General features: G+C 42.2%; 2 protein-coding genes across 4 annotated transcripts in view; one reads left to right on the top strand and one right to left on the bottom strand.

The window, feature by feature from the left end:
• Window positions 1–1,469: 1,469 nt before the first annotated feature.
• RWDD2B (RWD domain containing 2B) lies at window positions 1,470–8,719 on the bottom strand. 3 transcript variants are annotated; one of them, XM_054973228.1, is made up of 5 exons: window positions 8,471–8,719; window positions 4,544–4,766; window positions 4,390–4,457; window positions 3,517–3,879; window positions 1,470–1,813 (listed from the first exon to the last, which is right to left on the bottom strand). In XM_054973228.1, exons 2-5 carry the CDS (start codon window positions 4,748–4,750, stop codon window positions 1,579–1,581), a joined length of 873 nt encoding a protein of 290 aa, XP_054829203.1. In that variant the 5' UTR covers window positions 4,751–4,766; window positions 8,471–8,719; the 3' UTR covers window positions 1,470–1,578. The 3 variants fall into 3 exon arrangements, with proteins under 3 accessions (XP_054829203.1, XP_054829202.1, XP_054829201.1); XM_054973227.1 differs by having other exon boundaries at window positions 8,432–8,504; XM_054973226.1 differs by lacking the exon at window positions 8,471–8,719 and adding an exon at window positions 8,266–8,379.
• The window catches only part of USP16 (ubiquitin specific peptidase 16), a 33,313-nt gene continuing 17,752 nt past the window's right edge, over window positions 8,530–24,090 (top strand). The window contains exons 1-6 of the mRNA XM_054973223.1: window positions 8,530–8,633; window positions 13,336–13,445; window positions 18,468–18,649; window positions 18,814–18,917; window positions 20,569–20,672; window positions 21,643–21,830. Coding sequence (XP_054829198.1) covers window positions 13,379–13,445; window positions 18,468–18,649; window positions 18,814–18,917; window positions 20,569–20,672; window positions 21,643–21,830 — 645 coding nt within the window. The 5' untranslated portion in view covers window positions 8,530–8,633; window positions 13,336–13,378. The remainder of the gene's footprint in view (window positions 8,634–13,335; window positions 13,446–18,467; window positions 18,650–18,813; window positions 18,918–20,568; window positions 20,673–21,642; window positions 21,831–24,090) is intronic.

Raw genomic sequence — 24,090 nt, 5'->3', positions numbered from 1 at the left:
TTGACTACCGTACTTAAGGCTTTTAGCTGCATTGCTTCACTTTGCTAATTCTCCATTCCAGAAACAGGAGACACTTGGCCATCCAACTGTGAATTCCCCCTCTTCCCAGAATAAAAAGACCTCTTTGCTTGATGAAGATTATTCCATGACTCTCTAGGCACTCTGCAATACAGTCACCATTTCAGAGCGCTCTCAGATAAGACAAACACCTGATAAGGTCATCTAAATACAGGTAGGTGTGCAGCCTCAACTATCAAGGTTTACTAGCAGGACTTCCACAAACTAGCAGGGAAAGAGCTACATCATGGTTCGCTTGAGGTCCAAACTACACTTCACATCTGCTATTTGATTATCATAGGGTCCTGCAACTGGATGCCAGCCACAAGCTTCTGTGGGAACTCAGTCCAGAAGCACAGCAGGATCCCAGCCTAGATCAGGACCATAGCATGGGACCGGGGGCCAGGGGGAACCTACCTGCCTCCCCACACTGCAGTCACAATCAGAATTGACCCCCTGCAGTGCCCCTGAACCAAGCCCTCGCAGAGAATTTGCAGCTGACATTCTGCCCAAAATCTGCCCTATGTGTACTGGCTAGTGCATTGCATAAAGAATTGATTTCTAGAATGTGCTCCAGACCTTGTAAACAAATTAATTTTAAAAAGTATTCCTTAAAGTGTGAAAAATTGCTATCTTAGAATTACTGTTTTGATTAAGTTGATTTTCTTATTTCTGAAGTCATTTTATAAGATTAGGATTAGTCACGTTTTTGTATGGGTTCCACATACCAGAATCTGAAAAGCAGCGTAATAGATATGAGATCTGCAATCAATCAATCAGTCAATTTCTGACTATCCTTGTCGTATTGTATGTCAGTTGTTCTAAGGTTGACTAGAAAAGCACGGAGCACTTTAGGTATAAGCTAATTGCCATCCATAGTTAGACAGGCTTAAATCCATTTATTGGGCGTGGTATGCATAGAATCAGATTCTTATATGGTTAGGGTCATTGGAATTAATGTGTTGAACAAGCCAGATGGATTACTTTATAAGCAAACTGTTGGACTATAGAAGTGTCATTCTTAAAAGTTACCACGAGAACCTAAATCATACCAACTGAATAATTTATGGAATGTAGATATTTTCCCTTTTATTAAAAATCGCCAATCAAACTTCAAATCTCCAAACTGGAGACAGATGAAATTAAGATAGTAATGGGCTACTGTGGCACAATAGATAAGCATAGAGAAGGGAATGACAGTGGGGTTCATAAGCAGAATGTAACGCATTACTACTCATCATTAGAAATGATTTGTAGACTGTTTACTTAAATTCCCCTGAAATCACCGGACTTGCTTCAAATTAAAATGTTTAGTTAGCTTGAGTTCAGTATACGGAGGTACAACTGAAAGTTATTTCACTCTTCATCAGCGCTTAACATGCTCTTAGAACTAAAGATCATCAGAAATAAAATGAAAGTTCTTAGTAATCCTTTACTGGTAAAAATTCAGATCAAAAGGAAAAACAATGACATTATATCAACTCTCATTTAACATTCTACTGATTTTCCTTAGTTGCTCGCCTATTGTCCTTCAACTCCAAAGTACATTTGGAAGATATCAGCACATCCATTGTCAACTAAAAAATGATACAGTTGTCCTAGATCCATGTGATTTCCTCTGGTGCCATGTGCATCAAATAATTTTTCTTCAAAACATGAAAATTTCATTTGTTTTTCAATTTCATCTTCAGCCCCCTCTAAGGAAATGTCCTCTCTATGACGAATCAAAATTCGTTGCCATGATAATCTTCTGATTCTAAATATGAGATAATCACAAATTAAAAAACACAATAATTGCAGTTCAATTCACTAGGACTATGCCTCATTGAACCAAAGAAAGCATGTCAGTTGCAACCAATATAAATCCCATTGCTTTCGATGGAATATGCAGCGCACTTGTCAGTATATTTATCTTTGAAGTAAATCTCAGTGCATTCAGTGGGGTGAACTCCAAGACTGTTTAGGATAACTACCCTAGTGTGGTATCCTATGCAGGGCAATGAGCTAAGATGGAAGCAATTCTGCATAAGATGCACTTAGTTATGACTAACTTTAACTGGATAAGGGGTAGTATTCTCTGAACCATTAGTACGATGATATTACATAAATTTGGCTTATAAGCCTGTATTTCCTTATGCAAATATTTCTGGAAGCATAGTTTCTTTATGATCACATGATATCCTATTATACAATTTCTAAATCAATTTTATTGGAACCGTCAAAAGTGCTTATAGAAATCATGTTTATATAAATCATGAAAAAACTCTGGGTAGTTGAAAACAAACATCTGTATGTCACACCTCACTTGTAAAGGAGATTTCTGAATCACTATCACACTGGCAGTCCTTGTTGTCAGTGGTAGAAATGGCTCTAATGACAAATGGGAAATGCAGCTAGCATTTGATAGCTAGTTTCTATTATAAAAATTCCACATTGGGGCCAAAGAGAAAAATATTGGCAGGGGTGGGATGACGTTTCTGGGTAATCTGTTTGATTGCTGCTAAAGACCAGGATACAGATACTATTATATTATAAATTGTGAACCAAACTTACATTGCCTTCTTTTTACTAACACAAGAAACAGTTCTGCAACAACAGGCTGACTTAAGTGATCTGGAAAGTTTTTACTCTTACATCCTTGGATTATAAGATTACATTGCAGCCAGAAATTGACTAAAGGGGTATTTGTGTCTATACTATTATTACTGTATAGAAATAGCCTCCCTTCCATGTCTCTAGTCTACATCTTTAATCTATGTCCTCTTTCCACATTAAATCCTAATTTTGGAATTTACTACTGGTTTTCCATATAACTTATATTTTGGGGACAGAAAGAAATCTGGTCTGTCAGTGGGGATGTAAATGAATGGTTAGGACACAAGGGGTATAATTCTAGCTCTACCAAACAAAGTAAGACTTACTAAGTACATATATGTCGGCTTAAGATGTAAGAAAGCCAACATGCTGTTAAAGGGGCAACTGGTAAGGATGCCCATGAATATTTTACCATCTCATAAACCAAATATTAATCTTGCATATGTTTGTGCTTTTCCCATTCATTATGGAATAAAGCCACTCTCCCCAGCAACAATGGCAGACTCAGAGCCAGGAGACTGAATTCAAGTCTCTGGTCAGCTGTTAAGTTTCAGGTAACTGTAAAGCTCAATCCACTGAGATCCACTCATGCTAACCAAGATCCAAAGATAAGCGCACAATTGGATTTCTCAATAATCAGTGGCTAGTGTAAAATGAATTCCCACGTGTACTTTTTCTCTTCATAGTGTACATTGAAGAAATCTTGTCTTCTGTTAATTTACAAGATTTTTACCCTGCCTTTCCACTCCATTTTAATCTGTATTTGGCTTTATGTTTATTTCATATATAAAACATTAAAATTAACCAACCAAATGTGCAAATACAAGAACTTCAAATGCAAGAGATAACACATGAAGAACTAACCTTGCCCAAAACTCCTCACACATGGTCTGTGGGCCTTCTACACAAATAATGCCTGGTTTCCCAGGCATGCTGAATCCAGACAGAGAAAGTTCCTTAGCCCAGTCAACTATATTCTTTCTTTTTTGTTTGTTGTAAATGTGATGGCTATAAATCCAGAGTCTAGTGAAAATATCTTCTGATTTCTTAACATCTGATTTCCCCACAGAGGAAGATGGGAGATCCTTGTTGATATAGGCAGCAGAATGGTCTTTAACCCATTCTCTTGCATTTAATATGCAAACCTCACCAGCACAATTTTTCCTCAAGTAAGTTAGGAGATCTGTGTTTAGCTGAATCTGTTGCGATCGGCTTAAGGATGGAGATCTGAAGAGAAAAAGAGTGCATAATATGAAAAACAAAATAATGCAAATGCACACACATAAACATCCTGGACAGAATAGGGAAACTAATTGAAAAGAGGACTTTAACCTAAAGATTATGTGGTGATAGTACTTAAGTAGGATGGCACAATCATTGAAAATCTGGTGATGGCAAAAAAAGAGAGGAAGTTTTAGGGCTAGACCTGCATCGATAAAGAGTTACAATTTCAACAGGAGCTACAAAATATATACATAATCTACTCAGTAATTGAATAGTAGAAGTAAATTGATTACAATTACAGTGATGGCCCTTATTTGGGTTTATGTGTAACATACTTTATTTTTAACAGTATCCTAAGCAGATCATGATTGTGCAGACAAATACAAAAACATTTACTTGGAGAGTTCTGATCCTAATATATTTAAAACAAAGTCTGACTCCAGTCATTAGGATCTAAGAAATAATGAGTATTAGCTATTATCCCACATTTCTCTATATCAAAACATATAGTACCTGATAGTAATTTCTGGAAGAACAGTTGGGTACTTAAATGGAAACGCGCAGAATAAAGAAAGTTCAGCCTAGAAAGAGATGTTTAAACATTAGAGGTTATTAAAAATCTGGTTTCAGTTAGCTTACTTATTTTAGAACAACAAGAGCATACTACCTTATCACCACCAGGAGTCTCCAGCTCTAATTTCAGCATAAATTGTATTTTTGAAGATGGCACTTCCAATGGACATCTTTCAACAAGATTCTTTAGTTCTGCTAAAGCAAGCTGATCAGTCACTCTAAATTCATCTTCATTAGGAAACATACTAGAGAGCAAATCTAACTCAGAAAGCTGTAGTTCAGCTTCTTCCAAATTATTCATTTTTTTTATGTGATTCCTAAACAAGGTAGAGGAAAAATAGTTTTAGTACTTGTCACTGATAATGCTACATATGGCTGTATTTGAAATAAGTTAAAACCCTCAAATGATTTCAAAATACTCATGACCATGATACTGTATGTAGGGCTGCCTTTGAAGACCTTTCAGAAATTGAGTCCAGAACACCATGACAAGGTTATTAATGGGGACATGTTATAATGAACATACTATGTATGTTCTATGGGATATACATTGGTTACTGATAGTGGTGTGCATCTGGGATTTGTGGGGGCGGGGGTCAGGTTTTTCTGATCTGGCTAAATCCAGCTTTCCCAAATCCGACCTGGGAACCCAGATCCAGACCCCCAGACAGGGGTCATTTTGTAGAAAAAGAGCTGCAGGAACTCATTAGCATAACTCATTAACATAACTCATTAGCATTTGCCACGCCCCTTGACATCACTGGAAGTGTGTCATTGGCATAACTGGTTTGCATGTGCCACACCCCCTGACATCACCAGAAGTGTGTCAGAAGGCAACACCCACACAGACAACAAAGCCAGCAAACCACAGATTTTAAAATTAAAAATTCCAGTGCACACTGTACATCTGGGGAAGGGGGACATACAGTAACATTCAAGAAGAGTGTGTTTCTATGCCTTTCAAGACAGATTAGAGAAGCTCCACACAAAAAACAAAGCCAGCAAACCACAGATTTTTAAATAAAAACTTCCAATGAACACTGTACATCTGGGAAAGGGGGACATACAGTAACATTTAAGAACAGTGTGTTTCTATGCATTTCAAGACAGATTAGAGCAGCTCCACACAGACGACAAAGCCAGCAAAATACACCGGGGGTGGGGAGGGAAGATATACTCACTGCTTGCAGGCCGGGAGGACGGGCTCCAGAGACTGCCACGCGCTGCTGGCAACCACGACCGGCCTGCAAGCTGGGGTGATGGGCAGCACAGGCCGCAGCAGCGCCAGATGCCAGCTCTGGAGGCCACCATCGGCTGCGCTCCACCTTGACCAGCCTGGAGGCTGGGAGGACGAGCATTGCAGGCCACAGCGGTGGCAGCTGACCATGGGGGAGTGTTCCCACACCTGGCAGTGGCGAGATTGGGGACATTTTGGGCCCAATCCAGGCCGAAGGGACCAAAATGGCCATTTTGGGCACATTTTGGCCTGGATAGGGCCCAAGATGGCCCAGATTGGGTCGGAAGGGACCCCTGCCAGACACGGACCCAATCCTGGTGGTATTGACCCTGACCGCAGCCGAAACGGGCCCCAAAGTGCCAGAAATGGCAATTTGGGGCCTGTTTGGGTCTGAATCAGGACCCAAACAACCCGGACATGGTCAATGCCAGGCAGGGGAGGGTTCCCCCGCCTGGCACCGACCAGATCTGAGCCATTTCAGCACCAATCTGGGCCATTTTGGCCCTGATTCAGACCAAAATGGGCCCCAAAAGGCCTAAAATGGCCATTTTGGGCCCTTTTCGGCCCAGATCGGGGCCGAAACAGCCAGGATCCAGTCGGTGCCGGGCAGGGTAACCCTCCCCCGCCCAGCACCAACCCAATCCCAACTATTCCCCAGCCTGGCACCAACCCAATCCCGGCCATTTTGGCCCCGATCCTGGCCATTTTGGCCCTGATCCCGTCCGAAATGGGCCCCAAATGGCTGAAAACAACTATTTTGGGCCCATTTTGGCCAGGATTGGGGGCAAAATGGCCGGGATCATGTTGGTGCCTGGCAGGGGAGGGTTCCCCCGCTTGGCACTGATCCAATACGGGCCGTTTTGGCCCCAACACAGGCCATTTCGGCCCAAATTGAGGCTGAAATGGCCAAAAATGGCCTCAAGTCAGGTGGGCAGGGCTACCTGACTGTTGGGGGAACTGCCGGAATGGTGTTCTGGCACATTCCCCCTCCAAATGAGCCCTGCCCCCAGATAAATCTAGGTAAATACAGGAAACTCTGTTTATTCTCCTAGACCATCAACTTTCAGTCCAACCGATCATGGTATCCTTCTGGACTGCCTTTCTGGGTTGGAACTGGGAAGCACTATTCTGCAGTGTTTCCAGTCCTATCTGGAGAATAGATTTCAGAAGCTGGTGATGGGAAACTGCTGCTCAGCCCTTTGGGGTTCCCGCAAGGTTTCATCTTACACCCTTTGCTTTTCAATATCCATATAAAATCACTGGGTGAGGTTACCACAGATTTGGGCTGGGTTGCCACCAATATGTGGATGACATTCAGCTCTATCATGTGTTTCAGGCTGATCCCATAGGCTGCAGAAATCCTGAGCTGCAGCCTGGAGGCAGTTTGGGAGTGCATGTGGGCTAATGAACTGAAGTTTTCCCCAACAAGATAGAAGTGTTGCTGCTGAGCAGAAGGTCTGACTTGAGATTTAAGGTGTCACTCGTTCTGGATGAGGTTGCACTTGAAGTAACAAATCTATAGTTTGGGGGTGGCTTTTGGACCCAGGCCTACTGCTGGATAAGCAGGTAACAGCTGTGGCCAGGAGCACCTTTTGCCATCTTTGACTGGTTAGCTACTTGCTGCCTTTTCTGAGCAGAAAAGATCTGGCCACTGTGGTACATACCTTGGTTACATCTAGATTAGATAACTGCAGTGTGCTTTACATAGAGATGCCCTTAAGAAGTGATCTGGAACTTCCGGTGGTACATAATACTTCCATCAGGATGTTAGCTGGAGTAGGTTGTAGGGACCATTTTGCTCCAGTTTGGGCCCATCTACACTGGCTCCCAATTTGTTTCCAGGCACAATTCAAGGTATTGGTCTTTAAAGTGTATGTAGTTTGGAACCAACATGCCTGAAGGACCACCTGCTCCCTTATAATGTTACCCAACCACCGCAGTAATCGTTGGAGGCCTTGTTTTGGATACCTCTGCCTTCTGAGAACCTGGTGGCAACAGGCAGCCTTGGTTAGCAATTGGATGGGAGACCTCCAAAAAACAGCAGGGTTGCAGATGCAGGCAACAGCAAACCACCTTACCATGAAAGCCCTAGCAGCGGTCAGCTATGACTTGACAGCACTCTCTGCTGACAATGATACACACACAATCGCAGATCTAGTCATTAAAAATTCCAGCAAAGTAAGTGGGACTCCATGTGAATCTCCATAGACAGTCAACCATGTAAATAATTTTGCAGGAACCAGTAATAGTATGTCGACAGTCTTGTTCCATTAGTAGTTAAGTGTGCATTGCTCAACTCAATTTTTAAAAGTGGCCATTAGGTCTGCAGAACTACTGCAGTCGTTCAGGAGATGAACAGTGCAATCCCACGCAGAGTTGCTCCAATCTAAGGCAACTGATTTCAATCGGTTTAGACTGGAGTAACTTTCATAAAATACCTTATAAGCCTTACTATTGAATGGAATGCTGAGTAAACAAACTCAGTCCAAACTTTCGTGTGCTTACTCAGAAGCCATAAATTAAGTCCCAACCAAGCAGTTACTCGCAGCCGTAATATCCTACAGTATACCTCTAAATACCTCACAGGAGTCGTGTAGTCTGCTTTGCTCGAACGTAACTACTACTGTGTTGAACTTCAACAAAGCTCACGTCCATCTCATAGCTGACAACTAAGCAAATAGCTCAGAAATAAAAAGTTGGGAACAGAAAAACAGCAAAAAATCAATGCGCATGCTCGATACCCACAACGCTTTCCGGGTTCATGATTCCCAGGAGTCACCATACCGGAAATTTCATGAAGAGGAGTAGCCGCTCTATAATAGGAGGCATCTATGCTCATTGGCCGCCAACTGCATCACGTTAGACTCTGAAGCTGTTTGGTAGCTATAAATCTTTGAAGACGCGGCGATGAATAGTGCAGTATTTGAATTCAAGACCTCGTTTCCAAGTAAGGGGTGTAGGTGCACAACGAGTCTCGGGGCGCCTCAGTTTCACGGCCCTGAAGGTGGCTTCCGCTTTCCTCGCCGTTTTGGAGCTGCTGGTTCTCTCGGATAGAACGTGGTTTTTCCATTGGTTTCTTCTATTGTCAGCAAGAGCAGAGGAGGCGGGCGGAGAAGGCGTTGAAAAGGCCAATCAAAGGGGGGAGACGTAGATTCCGCCTGGCCCTGGGAAGTGCGGTGTGCTGTTAACGAAATGCGTTTCTCACTATCGTGGCCTGCGGGGGTGGGTCTTCTTTCCCACCCCCTCCGAGTTTCTGGGAGTGATTTATCAACAAAAAGAGCTGGCGGGGGTGGGTGGGATTTTACACTCCCCCCCCCCCCGTTTATATCACAAACATTAGGAGACGGTTGTGATGTATGGAGAAATGTTCCGAGATACCAGCTTTGTGGCAGAGCGCTTGGTTTGCATGCAGTGAAGTCCCTCATTTAATCCTAGGCTCCCAAAGTTAAATGTACCTTAAGTAACAGGTATTGGGAACGGAGGCATAGCGTGCAGGGGGCCAGGGGGGCGGCTGTCCTGGCGCAAAATTTTGAGGGGGCACCTGGACCATGCCCCCCCCCCCCGCGTCCCTTTGCCACTGCCACCTTCCTTGGAGCCCAGCGAGCCGGGTGCTCCGGCGGTGCCGCAGGTGGGGAAGTGGGCTGTCTCCTCACTTGCCTTCTTGCCCCTTCACTGGCGGGTGCCCCAGCGGGTGCGGCGGCATGGCAGGCGGAGAGGCAAGCAGGGAGGCGTCTGCCCCCTCGCTTGCCTTCCCGCCCCTTCACCAGAGCCGCCGGGCGCCCCGCCAGTAGGGCAGGCAGTGAAGAGACAAGCGGGGAAGCGGGCTGCCTCCTCGCCTTCTCGCCCCTTCGCCGGAGTTGCCAGGCACCCCAGTGGCGCGGCAGGTGGGGAAGCAGGCTGCCTCCTCGCTTGCCTTCCCGCCCCTTCGCTGGCAGTGCCGGGCGTCCTGGCGTGCAGCTGGTGGGGAAGCGGGCTGCCTTGCTGCTCGCTTTCCCGTCCCTTCGCCAGCGGTAGGGAGATGAGTGGGAAGCCAGGTCCAAATGAGGAGGGGGGGCTCCTCTGTGCGCTAATGTCACTGAAGTGACGTCATCAAGCAGGGCTGGAGTGCACACGTGCTTCCCGGCGCACGGGGAAAGAGAACCACCTCCTGGAAGAAACTTTTCTTGTCAGAAATCCTGAAGTACTGCTGCTGGTCAGAATGAACGTTATTGAGGTAGTGGTCTGGCTCGGCTTACATCTACCTCATATGCTCCCAAGGCATGTAACTTACTGTGGTGTTATTTTTTATCGTTTGAGAGCTCTTAACTTAAAAACTTCAGTGTTAGCATTGCTTCTGGAGGCATAATATGAGAGAAGGAGTTGGTAAAAGTATCAGTAGTGGTTGTCTCTGAGGGCCAGAAACGGGCCATTAAAAACAAGAATCTAAAAAAGATACTGTAGCTATAGTCTTCTTTCTGTTCAAAGAAAAATAGTTTGCCATATGATTTCTCCTAATGGATGGAATATTGCTTTATTATCTGTTTCCTTAGATCCTGGAAAATATCCAAATTAGACTATAGGTTCTATATAGTGCATCTTAATCTGCTGTTTTATCAAACAAAATATGTATTAATATGTAGAAAAGAATGCAACAGTGTATGTTGGAAAGCAAGCCATCCGCAATATTCTAAACTGCTTACCTTATTGCATTGATAAACAAGCTCCCTTCATGATACCTTATGATGCAGTATTGGAATGCTCAAGCTAGATATAACTTGGAGATTGTAAAGTATGCTGTTTAAAAGACTCTTAAAACCACACCCTGTAACAGATTATTTTGTGGTTCAGTTTAGAAAGTCCCATCTGACTAGTTTGACCTGTAGCACTCAAGCATAGCTTGATATTATCTTCCTATTCTTATTATTGTTAAATGTCACAATGTTAGAAGTATCTTTTAAGAGAGAGAAAAAATAGTTTGAATTTCTCCAACTGTCAGGTATCTGAACATGGGAAGAGTGGAGATATATCAGTTTAATTGGACTAAATTTCCTATACAAATTTTAGGTGTTGTCAGAACTTTGCTTAGTTCACTGCACAGGACTAAACAAATTCTGCCTCCATGCAGCCTTTTCTATAACAATTTATCTGCTGAAAAAATTCTACACTTTACAAAGATTTTTAGGGTGCTTGCTAAGTTCATGTAAGGCACTGGCTACACCTGCTTGGCCTCTCAGTTTCCCCTGTGAATTAAGCATGTAGCCAAGAATGTTCTTGTATTCATATTTATTTATTTGTCATTTTTCTCTGAGACTCAAGGTGGATTACATATTGTGAGATCAGTATAATTAGTAGCAAGGGCAAGGGTAGGCATTTCCATTAAGTGTCAAGGACATTTCCATAAACAATGTCATAGGGTAAATGAATACAAGTTTACAGAAACATAGCATTAGCAAGGATCCAATACAGGGTTGAAGGATTGCTGAAACAGAACATAATCAATTCTAGGATTGACATTAGACAACGTGAAGCACGAGCAGTATATACAAGTACATATTCAAAGCACCAGATAATATGTAAAGCAACATAATGGTGGAGCCCATGGTTCCCAGCTCATTGGCGAAACATCCGAGACCCCCTCCCTACAATACTGCCCTCCTATTAGTGAAACATCCAAGACCCTCTCCCTACAATACTGCCCTCCTATCTGAGTAAAAAAGCCTTTTTGAATAATTCAGTTTTACATTGTTTGCGAAAAGCCAAGAGCATGGGAGCTCTCCTCACCTGCTTAGGCAGGCTGTTCCATAGGGTAGGGGCCACCACAGAGAGGACCCATGTACGGGCTGCAATTGATTTTGCCCATGTGCAGGCTGGCACCTGCAAGAGACCCTGTTCGGATGAGTGAAGCTGCCGTGGAGGAACATAGGGAGGGAGGCGGTCCCATAGGTATGTCGGGCCAAGGCCATGAAGAGCTTTGTATGTAATAACTAGTACTTTGAATTGAGCATGGTAGCTGATAGGTAGCCAATAGAGTGTCTGCAGGATGGGAGTGATGCTCATGCTCCTGCTTGCACCTGCTAACAGTCGAGCTGCAGCATTTTGCACCAGTTGGAGCCTCCTAGTTAACTTAAATGGAAGACCAGTATATAGTCCGTTACAATAGTCAAGTTTTGATGTTACCATAGCATGGATCCAGGTGGCCAGGTCGACTGTGTCAAGATAAGAAGCCATCTTCCAGGCTAGTGAGATTGTAGAAAGCATTTTTTGCAGCTGCCTTAACTTGTTTTTCTAGTAGTAGCACTGGATCCAGTATAACCCCTAGTCTCTTAACCGAGTCAGCGAGGGTCAAATAAACTCCCATCAAAAGTGGGGAGTACAATGTCTTTCAAAATATCTGACTTCCCAACAAGCATCACTTCAGTCTTGTCTGGATTTAATTTCAATTTGTTATTTTTCAGCCATTTCACCATGGCTGTCAGGCAGCAATCTAAGATTTGTAGACAGAAACAAAAGATTGGAACTGGTAGATAAGCTGGCTGTCTTCTATGTAAGGTGGCTACCAGTGAGGCTGTTTCCACACTAGTCCATTGCTGTATCATGATAAAACCTGAAGAAGCTATAGTGGCATGATGGGAGGAATTTCTTCTGCTGGGGAACCCTAGCAGGGAAGCTACATGGAAACCTACATGGAAGCCCTGTTGCCACTGTGTTGTATTTGCAGCTGCAGCAGCAACTGATTCAGGGGGATACATGGAGCTAAAGAAACGAGTAGAGAGATATGCAGTCGCCATCTTAGATAATATTAAGATGGGGAGGGGCTGTGTTTCAGTGTTACAGCATCAGCTTTGCATGCAGGAGATCCCAGTTTCAGTCCCCAGCACCTTCACTTAAAAGAATTTGTTAGCAGTTTGTTTCATCCAGCAGAGGTTTTTGCTAATTTCCCCCCTCCTATCGCATACTTCCAACTCCCCTTTACTGGGGAGAGTTGCCTGTCCCCCAGGAGCAGCATTTCAGGGAGCATTTAGGTTGCAGTGGGAGTGGTGCAGATAGGGAAGCCCTTTTTCTCTGACAAAATTATCCCTTGGATCCAAATCACTGCCAAATGGACTACTGTTCTTGCTCTGTATAAGCCACATTCATTAGTTTATCTGCAAAATTTTCTACTAATGTATATTTTTCATTGGATTGAATTATATCCCATTTTCCCACTAAGCACCCAAGATGATATAAATGGAGTTATCCCAAATGTACTTACAAAATTCCTGAGAGACAATTTGTCCATGGCCACCAGTTACCTTTATGGCTAAGAAAGGATTTGAACCCACATCTTTGTAGTTCATGTCCACACTAGCTTTCTCAGTGAGAGTACCTTCTTGTACATACCATATTTCTAATGATCACTGTGCTTCTAAACCAGTTAGTATATTGTAGACTGGATGGATTGTTCTGTGTAGACCTTTGATCTCTGGATTTTCTCCAATTTAATTATTTAAGACACATGCAAAGATGGGAAGTTTGACTTGCAATATAAAATCTTACTCTGTTCTTGGATCTCATTATGTTCAGGATCTCTCTTTTTCACCTTGAATAATTTAGTTCTTAATGTTCATTAGTTTAGACATTTTTTGCCAGACCTCTTGAAAATGAAGAATATTAATCTTTCTCTCTTCTAGGTCACAGTTATTTCATATGAAATGAAACCCTGAAGCTCTTAACATGGGAAAGAAGCGAATAAAGGGAAGACATGTACAGCCAGATGAAAGTTCTTCGCTGGAAGTGCTAGGTATGCTCCATACCTTTCTATTGGTTGGGTAATTCTAGGGAAGGAAGTCTTATAAAAGAGCTTACTGTTTCCCTAGCAGAAAGGAATGTCAGAAAGGTGGGATATTAGTTGCCTTGGTGGCTCTTACAAGGGCAGAAAGCTGGGCTGTAACTTTTGCTAAATAAAATGAAGGTGCTGCTCCACTGGAATTTATGTCTGGTAGAAACAGCACTGTGTTTTATAAAATATGATAGTCCCAATTAATATTTTGAGGCATAATCCAAAATATAGTTGTGGTCTAATTTTCAGTTGATCAAGATCATGTTAGATAGCAAAGAACTTGCCAGACACTGCGCTGTTGGTCCTATTTAAATCAACAGGAACATTGAATTTTGCACTTAAGAGCTGTTGAATAAGGAGCCCCTTTTTGTGAGTCAAAAAGGAGTTCAACTTAGAGGAGGGTACCACTCCTTAGCAGCGAATAATAAGCCTGAGAAAAATAAGGCTTCTCCATCAAGGGTGATGACCTGGAACAATAGATGTATTTTTCTGGATGTGGAGGGGGATTTGAACACCATATTGCAAATAGAGTGAGTAGATAAACCAGTCCCTCACAATGCACAGTGTATGCCCATTAGAAGCCAGGCTCTTTCATTATTATCATAGAATCTGAGGAGGTGGTATTTACAGATTGGGGGAGGGTAGCGCAATCGATTTTATCTCCAAATTTAATATAATCCTTGGACAGGAGACCAGGTGTTTCATTGAATGGCTACAAACTATTTACCTTATCAGCAGAGGCATCCCCACATGGTAGAGTCAAAGGAGGGCTCTGCATTTTAATTTCTACCTCACTGAAAATAATGATAGTGGAGCTCCCCCACTACAATCATTTTGCTATGGCTCTACTACTAGCCCCTTGCTAGAATTAACAAGCAAACCCAGGCTATAAGATTCTGTTTGAATCTTATTTATAGCACTTAATATCGATTTATGCTATGGCTTGTGTTATTGTGGGAGGTGACTTTAATGCCCGGATTGGTTCTGATTATCACAGTCCGCACATTCAGAACAGGTATTGCCCACTTGGGATAAATAGCACAACTCCACTCCTAAATAGGCTCTCAAAAGATACAAAGGTTAATTTTGCGGGCCATTTGTTAAGTCAAATAACAAGTAGAATCCATTTTTATGTTTTCAATGGGTCCCTCCCAAATGACCACCCCGCTGAGTTTACATACTGGTTGGGTGAAGAGCATCATCGATTATATTATGGTTTCTGAGGATATGGTCCAATATAGAGAGTTTTTCAAGGTGGCTTCATATTGTGACAGTGATCACTTACCACTTGTTCTAAAAACAGACATGCTAAAGGCACATCTGTACATGGACAGACCTTTTGACTCCCATTTAGGAACTGTAGAAGGCGACAAATATTGTCGACCCGGATGGAAAGTTTCACTTTGGCCCAAACTCTGCAATCAGAGGCTGTAAATGCCATCTCTCATAGACTAGCAGCAGCAGACAATATAGATTCTTGCCTGGGGGAATATGAACTAATTCTGGGGGAACTTCAAAAGGTTTTGAAAATTTCTAAATCTGGGCCCCTGAGATTTGGATCAGACACCTATAAATTTTGGTTTGATAAAGACTGCAGAAACGCAAAGAAATCTCTTAATGTAAATTATGCTAGATACAGGCTCTATCCAGAGGCAGTATCCCTGTCGGCTTTGAAGCGTGAAAAAGCCCAGTATAAGGCCCTCATCAGGAGGAAGAAACAGGAAGCTATCTGGTTAGCCTGGGAGGAACTCAAAAAGGCAGTAAGGGAGAAGAACTCAGCCTTATTTTGGAGACTTGTTTTGGATCTTCCAGGTAGTCTTTCACCATAAGAAGTAATCCTACCTGGTACTTGGGAGAACTACTATAAGAGCCTGTATGGGGATACAACTATAAGGAATTTTGTTTCTGATGGTGTTAATAGTTTACCAAATTGGTGGACACTAAGGATGTAAAAAGCTCATTGGTACTCTGAAGCTTGGGAAAGCCCTAGGTATAGATCTAATCCCTCTGGAGCTGATAAAGTGGAACACAGAGCGGTGGGCACCCATTTTGACATCACTGTTTACACATACTGATCAATCTGAGAAAATCTCTAAGGATTGGGAAGTAGCTGTTATAACCCCCTTTTATAAAAAAAGGCAATAAAGATGACCCCAATAACTATAGACCAATCAGGTTGCTTAGTATAGTAAGCAAACTCTATGCAAGACACCTCTAGGCATTTGCAGCTAAACAAATCTTACTTGGCAGAAGAACAGGCCAGCTTTAGGGAGGGTTGTTCTACCCTAGATCAATGTATGTTGTTAGATCATTTGATTGCAAAATATTCCTCCAACTCAAGCATGTCACTTTTTACTGCCTTTCTAGACCTGAAAACAGCATTTGACTCAGTATCCAGAGTTATTTTACGGGACAAACTAAGGGCCACAAGTATTGATAGATGTTTACTCTTTTAAATTCAGGCATTGTACAACCAGACATCTATTCAGGTCAGGTGTACCTCCCAAGGTCATCTTACAGACCCCATCAGAACTAATGGGGGGGGGTTAAACAAGGATGCTTTCTTGTGCCCCTTCTTTTCAATTTTTATATCAACGATTTGGTAACATACATAAATAAGTCCAAGTTCCTTCCCCCAACGCTAGGTGATAAACATATAGGGGTGCTTTTATATGCAGATGATGCTGTTTTGCTCTCAAGGACCCCAACTGGACTCAGAAGAGCTAGGAATTCTTTTGCCCAGTACTGCCGAGAAAACAATCTAGAGGTTAACTATTCTAAAATGAAAGTAATGGCCTTTGGACCCCCCCCCCCTTTTTTTACTACTGGTCTTTAAACTCCATTCCCATTGAACAAGTTTCATGTTTCAAGTACTTGGGAGTCTTTTTTCAGGCGAATATTTTGAGAACTGTTAACATAAACTCTGTCACCTTAGATGCTAAAAGGAGTTTGGGGGCAATTCAAAAATTCTATTGGCATAAAGGAGGTAAATACTTGATAGCAGCCCTTAGATTATTTAAGGCCAAATCCCTTACTCAAGTTATCTATGGAGCCCCTATTAATATTACCGCAAATTTAAGAAAATTTGACATGGTTCAATCAAAATTTTTGAGAACGATCTTACAAGTGCCCCATGGTGTCCCAAATACATTAATTTGAATCGAAACCAGCATGATCACAGTAGAGGCAAGATAATGATCTTGTATTGGCTAAAACTAGTATTTCTACCCAAAGAGCTGGCAAGTTTAATAATTCTAAATTCCTTCCCCACCCTCCAATGGCTTAGGATATTGGATAAGAAATTGCCTTCATACAGTTTCTCAAAACAATATCCATGCTCTGTGGATTATGAGAAACAGCTAGGGATTTAGTAAAACAGGATACTGGATATTGCAAGGCAACATGGTTTGAACAGAATAGAGAAATAGTGAGTCCTTTTAGAGCCCATCACTGAGGTAACTCGTGTGACTTATCTTTTCAGTTTATCAAACCAAGAGTGTAGGAGAATGTTCACATTAATGCAGTGGAATGTACTTCCCTCAACTGTCCTTGAAGGGAGGTTTTAAAAAATCCCTTATGGGGAAACAATTTGTCCCTGTGAGGAAGGGATAGAATCTTTAGAACATGTTATATTAGATTGCAAGGCGTAGTAATAATCTTCGCGAATCCCTCCCTATGACTACCCCTTACCTTTGACCTGTAGTCAAAGATCATGCCTTCTGAGACGTTTTCTTTCAGATAGGCACACTGAGGTCACTCAACAGGTAGCCAGATTTGGATGGCTTGCTTCAAGGTTTAGGAAAACTTTAATTGGCTCATGTGAATGAATGCTAAGATTTTACTGTACCACTAAGAATTTTAAATTTTAACCTATTGTATTTTGAATGATTTTACTAATGTTTCTATATTTTCTGTGGTGCCCATTTTACTGTTTTAAGTGTTGGTCATTGACCATGAATAAAATACTACTACTACTACTACTATTACTACTACTACTACTACACTCAGCAGTGCCTTTAAACAGAGATTATCCTCTGAACTGGGATTAAGAATCTAATCAACTTGCCCAAATGCTATATTGAACATGGCAGAGAAGGATATATAAGGAAGGAGCTTTATCCTTAAAGTGAAGAATTGCCTCCTGCAACTTTTTCGTATCTTCCTATGTAGATGTAGCTCACACATATGCCTATTATATTGTATAGATTAGTCAGTTAATAAATCTCTTGAGTCATAAATGTATTGAGAATGTGGCAAAAGTAGAACATTGAGTTGAAGGGGGTGAGGGGTGGGGTATAAATGCCATATGACTAAGGAAGCCTTCAGAAGTTTACATAGATTTTAAAAAGTGCATCATGTGCCTTTCCTTTAAAAATTAAAATATAATGAAAGTTGTTTAAAAGAATTAATGGTTAACCATTCAGAATAATAAACAGTTGGAAATGTAAAGTTCTTTTCACCTAGACAAAACCCTAATTATGTTGGATCTTATGATATATTATCAGAGGATGCTTGCAGAATCAGCTCTTTAACTCCAACCCAATATTTTTACTTAGGTATGATGCCCTCACTCATAGAAGAGCTTTTATATATCTTGTGCTAGAGATTTTGCATGGGAAGTATGCAATCCAATCCAAATATGTGATTCCTCTTGCGCTAGACTTGAGTAAAGAGCTTCCTGTTGTAGCACTACACAAGTTGTTGTGGAAGAGCATAGCTGCTATGTTTCTCCAGCTCAAGGATCCACTCTGTAGATATCTCAGCTGCATCTCACCCTTTGTCCAATGAGCTCAGGGTAGCATACGTGAGGCTGTCTTACCGTCTTATGAGAGGGTTTAGGCTGTGAAATTGAAACTTGCCCAAGGCTGACCTGAGATCTGGAGCTAGGTCTGTGCAGTCCAGTCCTGTACCATACAAGCTGTAATAATGACCCATAGTCCCTTTTAACTGTGACCCTCACTTTGCTTTTTTTTTTAAATATAGAGCCTGTATGCAAACACCTTCGTAAAGGATTGGAACAAGGTCACCTGAAAAAGGTGTTGCAGAATGTGGACTGGAATGCCTGCCAAGATTGCCAGTCATTGGGTAGTGAGACACATGAGAAATATGAAGAGGAAGCAGAAGACAGACCTTCAATATGGTTATGTCTCAAATGTGGCCATAGGGTATCTTCTTTTTTCCCCCCCTCATTACGTGCATTCCAAAATTGAAAAATGTATAACTAATGTAATTAATACAATGTTATCCCTTATTGTACTTATAATCCAGATTTGGTCAAAATGTAACTTGAATAAATGGTATTTCATACATTATGTTGTCAATGTTGCAGGGCTGCGGCAGAGATTCTAAAGAACAGCATGCTTTAAAGCATTATGAAACCCCAAGATCAGATTCTCACTGTTTGGTTCTTAGTTTAGACAATTGGAGTGTGTGGTAAGTTTCTGGTTTCTAGCACCATTTGGAATCACATTTTTTTTCTTTCCTGAAAAGTATTGGAATGATAACATAACCCTTCGTACACGTGACCTTAAATTACTGTTCTGATTTCCACTTCTGTCATGTTCCTTGGGAATCAATAGATTGAGAGTGTGGGGATATAATTTGTGTAAAAATAACTGAAATATACACTTTGTTCTATTTGCCCCTTAGGGGACTCCATGGGAGTTGTTATGTCACTGTTCACACTATACACTGAGGCCCAAAGTAGATCTGACAACATCCTCATGGCCACCATAGGAAGGCTGCTGTCATTTTAAAGAGATTTAAAAATGCCATGAGGGCCTAATCCTGTGGTGGGCTGGGGCACTCTTCTCACCCTCCAGCTGTGAGCCTTTTCAAGTGCCAAACAACCCCCCTTCCCCATCGCTGTTTTAGCATTTAAAAACATGCAGGGGTGGGGGGACACAAGAGCACAGTTCTGTATTTTTAAATCATTGTAAAATGGTGGTGATATCCTTATGGCTGCCACAAGGACACCATTACATCTAACCTGGCCTTGAGGTGAGTATAACCAGCATATATTGAAGAAAATCTTGTGTGGATCCAAACCTTGTATTCCACCCACACAAAGCCACTTCCAGTGGTGGAGGGTGGGCAGTTTTTCACTGCAGTCTTACACATCACACCCAGTGCTGTTCATGGAGGACTGTCCTCCCCTCCAGGAGTGGCAGTTAAGATGGTATTGTGGGCTGTAGCTTGGGAAGGGAGGTAATTTTGCTTACTGATTTCCACTCATGCTGGATAAAAATGGCATGGGAAAATAGGTATGCTCAAATCCCACTCTGTTCTGTGAAGAGCCAGTTTGGTATAGTGATTAAGAGCGCAGGGCTCTAATCTGGAGAGCCAGGTTTGATTCCCCACTCCTCCAGTTGAAGCCAGCTGGGTGACCTTGGGCTAGTCAGAGCTCTCTGGAGCTCTCTCAGCCCTACCCACTTCACAGGGTGTTTTGTTGTGGGAATAATAACATACTTTGTAAACCGCTCTGAGTGGGCATTAAGTTGTCCTGAAGGGCGATATATAAATCAAATGGTATTATTTATTATTATCTGCTCTGATTTACTGGATTGGATTTTAAGTGTAGCTACTTGTTCTTTGAACAGGGTAGAGTATAATATAGCATACACAGTGCTGGTACTGACTCTGCAGTTTAGATCCAAACATTAGCAGGACTAACTGACAGAGGATGGCCACTTTGGGCAGGTCAGAATTGTCCTCTTCAGTGGAGGAAATGGCATTAACCATAAACTTCTTATCAAAAATAAGATAATTGAACTCAACGAGATTTGGATTGCTTGGTTCCTCTGACTAGAATTTGCAAGGTTTCCCTACCGTGTACAGTGGCCCCCACTATTCAAAACATGGGTCATAGCCAACAAATTCTAATGACATGTGGACATCAGACTCTTGCGCAAAAGAACTGCAACAGTGGTACTTCTGGTCACTATGTGCTATAACACCCATTCCATTTCACGTCTAATGAAAATGCCCATGCTGTCCTAACCCCACTGTATTTTGAGTCTAGCCCCATTCTTAAAGTCTCAGTTTGTATCTTTCTTGCCTTCCTTTGGTCTCTTCATGGAGACAGGTGCTACTTGTGTGATAAAGAAGTCCAGTACAATAGTTCCACTCAGTTGGGCCAACTTGTGGATTATGTTCGAAAGCAAGCTCGTGCGAACATCCAGACTGCAGGTAAGTTCCTACAACAGTTATTTCAGAAAGGGCCTGTTTCTAATGTTTAACAACCACTGAGCTTCTGTTTGTTAGTATTGTGGTCTTGGATCACATTAAACTGGTTTAGTAATGAATTTATCACCATCTTCCCTACTGAGCTAGGAAAGCTAATAAGTCATAAGATGCGTCAATACAGACATCAAGGTGGTTGGAGAATGAGGAAGTCTCAAGAATCAGCTATGTTGCATGCCCTTGTATTCTCAGTTGTTAATCTCATATCAAAATTTTAATTAATTGCTGTACCAATAGAGGTCTTAGAAATATCAGGATAGCAAGTTTTTGAAAGCCTTGTTTTTTGTCTTCAGCAAAGTCTACTACTTACTGACCTGCCCTGTGACAGGTTGATGTAACAAAGATCTTGCAAGCTTTTGTCTTACCTCCAACCCTACCATTATACCAAATTAAAACAATGACAGGAGCCATATTTTCCTCTTATGCATGATTTTGAACATTAGTTAGCCTGCCTTCTTATGCTTTCTTGTCAGTAGTATCAGCTTTTATGGCACAGAAACTTTTAAGAACCACATGCACAGAATCCAGTCACCTAAAATATTTGACTGTTCCTGAGCTTGTAGGGTTTAAACTCCTTCAGACAATGGATTCACTCCAAAGTCCTTTTCCATGAATGGAAGAGTAATTATACACATGCAAGAGAAGGGCCAGTTTTTATTGATTCTCCCTTCCCACTGAAGACTGTACCCCCACATCTCACTCTATGGTGACGATCCTGTGACCTCCAGGAATCACCTTTCAGGGAGTTAGGGGTTGTGGCAGGAAACAGGTGGTGGGAAATATCCATTCCTCAAGTAGAACTGGCTGGCTTCTAGATTTAACTCAATGTATTAACTGTACCTATGATACTAGTAAGCCTGCTTGCGTTCCTCTTTGACTTCTGTTTTAAAGTATGAAACAAATTGTTTCATTTAAGCATCCACAGATGAAGAGAACAAGCAGTTGGAAAATAAGAAAATAAAAGACCACAGAAATGAAGAAGAGAGGGAGAAAAAAGAGACCTTAATGAAGGACAACAACCTTCATTTAAATGGCAATGCAGAAGTTGCTGTGAAGGGTCTCAGTAACTTGGGGAATACGTGCTTTTTTAATGCTGTTCTGCAGGTATGGTAGAAATTGTTAAGGTTCCTAAATTACTAATGTCCCTACTCCTTTGATTATATCAATGCAGCATCAGGAGCAACATTGCTTACTGAATCTGTTTCCATCTTATATTCAATCTACTTGAATTTTCAGCCCTGCTTATATAAAGTGGTTTAGTATCTCATTGCCTGTCTGTGCAAGTTTTTTTTTTTTTTGTGGATCCTCTCACGTGGCTCAGATTCTGCTGCTTGCTGTTACTGATTGTTTTATCTTCTCCAGTATTTGAGAAGGTATGCAAACTAAAAGGCCCAATAGATCTGTCCACATTAGTGCAATAAAATCACACACATTTTTAAAAAGGAAACAGTTTTAGTATAGCCATCAGGTCAGAGACCTAAAGCTGAGAAACTAAATATTTCTGTCTAAAATCGGGGAGAGCTGTTTGCTGTATGTGACTTTCATCTTTTATTAGCCGCTTTGGGTGCCCTTTGTTGGGCAGAAAGGCAATAACACACATAGGGCTGGATCCAGTTAAATTTTCCATCAGTGGAATGGAACTTTCCTGCCACTTCCCCTCCCAACACAGCCTACTGATCTCCATGGAATGCTGTTCCTGAGGGATAGGGAACCCTGAGGAATTACATGAGGGAGAGTCTGCAGTAAGAAGGGAGAAGTGGTGGAAATAGCTAACTTAGTCTGGATCCAACCCATAAACTAAGCTCCAAAAGCATTTCTTGCTATCTGAAGTGACATAAAGAGATAATCTGTGGAAATGTTCCGTAACTGTGGCACTACTTCAAAAGGCTCAGCTCTGGGTACCAGAAGCCCCTGCGTCTTGAATCAGAGGAAACAAAAACAAAGGTTCCTGTACAGATCTGAATTTGTGGGTGGTTCATCTTTGAGATGACGTTCTCTCTGTTCTGGATCCAGGCTGTTTATGGCTTACAACTTATCACCAGCAACTGAAACCAGACCAGGAAGCTTCTACAGATGAACAAGACCTGGCTTAGTACTTTCTTTAAGCTCTGCCTCCATCAAGAAACAGACAACAGTATTCTTCACTGGCTGTGTGACAGCCCCATAGAGGTTACCCATGCACACACAGACCTTTGATGCTGAGTAGGGATGTGCGCTTTGGGTTCAGGATCCGGATTTTTAACCTGAATTGGGCCCGATTCGGGATGTTTTGGCATTCCTGAATCAGCCTCAGCATTGCTGAAGTGATTCAGGAATGCCAAAGCAAAGCTTACCAAAGCATTTCGGAATGCTTTGTTAAGCTTCAGGTAGCATGGAAGCAATTTTTCCCTTGCCATTCCTAAAGAACGGCAAGAGGAAAGCGCTTCTGCGGCTAGTGGGGCTTTCTAGGTAGCTGGTGGTGGCATTTTGCAAGCAAAATGCACCACATTTGCAGGGGACCCTCTCCTAACCCTTCTCTCATGACCAAGTTTCAGGGAGGTTGGACTTTGGGGAGCTATGTTATGGTCCCCCAAAGAAGGTGCCCCTATTCACCACCGTTCTCCATTATTCCCTATGGCCAATGGGGGTGGAGGGAGTCGGAGTAAAGTGAGTCAGAAGAGGGAGGAGGGAGGGGGATCTGGGAAAGGACAGGTGAATCTGAGAGTGGCCAATCCTGGAATCGCTGGAAGTAGAGTGCCTTTTTAAAAATGCTGCAAGGATTTAAATTGTAGGATGGGGCACCTTCTGTGAGGGGCTATAATATGCCCCCCAAGTCCAATCTCTCTGAAACTTTGGTAGTTGTGAGAGGACAGGTAGGTGTATATCCCCTGCAAATTTGATGTACTTTGCTTGCAAAATGCCACCCCAGCCACCTAGGAATCCCTCCCCCCATTTTCCCCATAGAGAATAATGGAGATCGGCACTGGATAGGGGCACCTTATTTGGGGTGCCATAACATGGCCCCCGGAAGTCCAATCCCCCTGAAACTTGGATTGTCATGAGAGTAGGGTTAGCAGAGGGTCCTTTGCACTTTTGGTACATTTTGCTTGCAAAACGCCACCCCAGCCACCTAGGAACTCCCCTCATTTTCCCCATAGGGAATAATGGAGATCAACATTGAATGGGGCACCTTCGTTGGGGAGCCATAACATGTCCCCCCAAAGTCCAATCTTGAAACTAGGGTGGTCGTGAGAGGAAGGTTAGCAGACAGTCCCCTGAAAATTTGCAATTATTTGGTAAGAAAATGCACCCAGGCCCCTGGATAGCCAGAAATGGCGTATCCCATTGGAAACACTGGCCAAATCTTACCTAATAATCCCGAAGC

The sequence above is a fragment of the Eublepharis macularius genome, chromosome 3 (genome assembly GCF_028583425.1).
Source record: "Eublepharis macularius isolate TG4126 chromosome 3, MPM_Emac_v1.0, whole genome shotgun sequence".
Taxonomy (NCBI): Eukaryota; Metazoa; Chordata; class Lepidosauria; order Squamata; family Eublepharidae; genus Eublepharis; species Eublepharis macularius.
The sequence above is the reverse complement of the archived record's forward strand: the minus strand, read 5'-3'. Positions and strand labels throughout refer to the sequence as shown.

What these genes read in the sequence shown, in the direction of transcription:
- RWDD2B (XM_054973228.1), bottom strand. Translation starts at nt 4,750, where the DNA reads ATGAATAATTTGGAAGAAGCTGAACTACAGCTTTCTGAGTTAGATTTG. An exon ending in AGACTCCTGGTGGTGATAAG is followed by an intron (nt 4,458 to 4,543) that starts GTAGTATGCTCT and finishes ATCTCTTTCTAG; the next exon opens with GCTGAACTTTCTTTATTCTG. An exon ending in TGTGAGGAGTTTTGGGCAAG is followed by an intron (nt 1,814 to 3,516) that starts GTTAGTTCTTCA and finishes TCTCATATTTAG; the next exon opens with AATCAGAAGATTATCATGGC.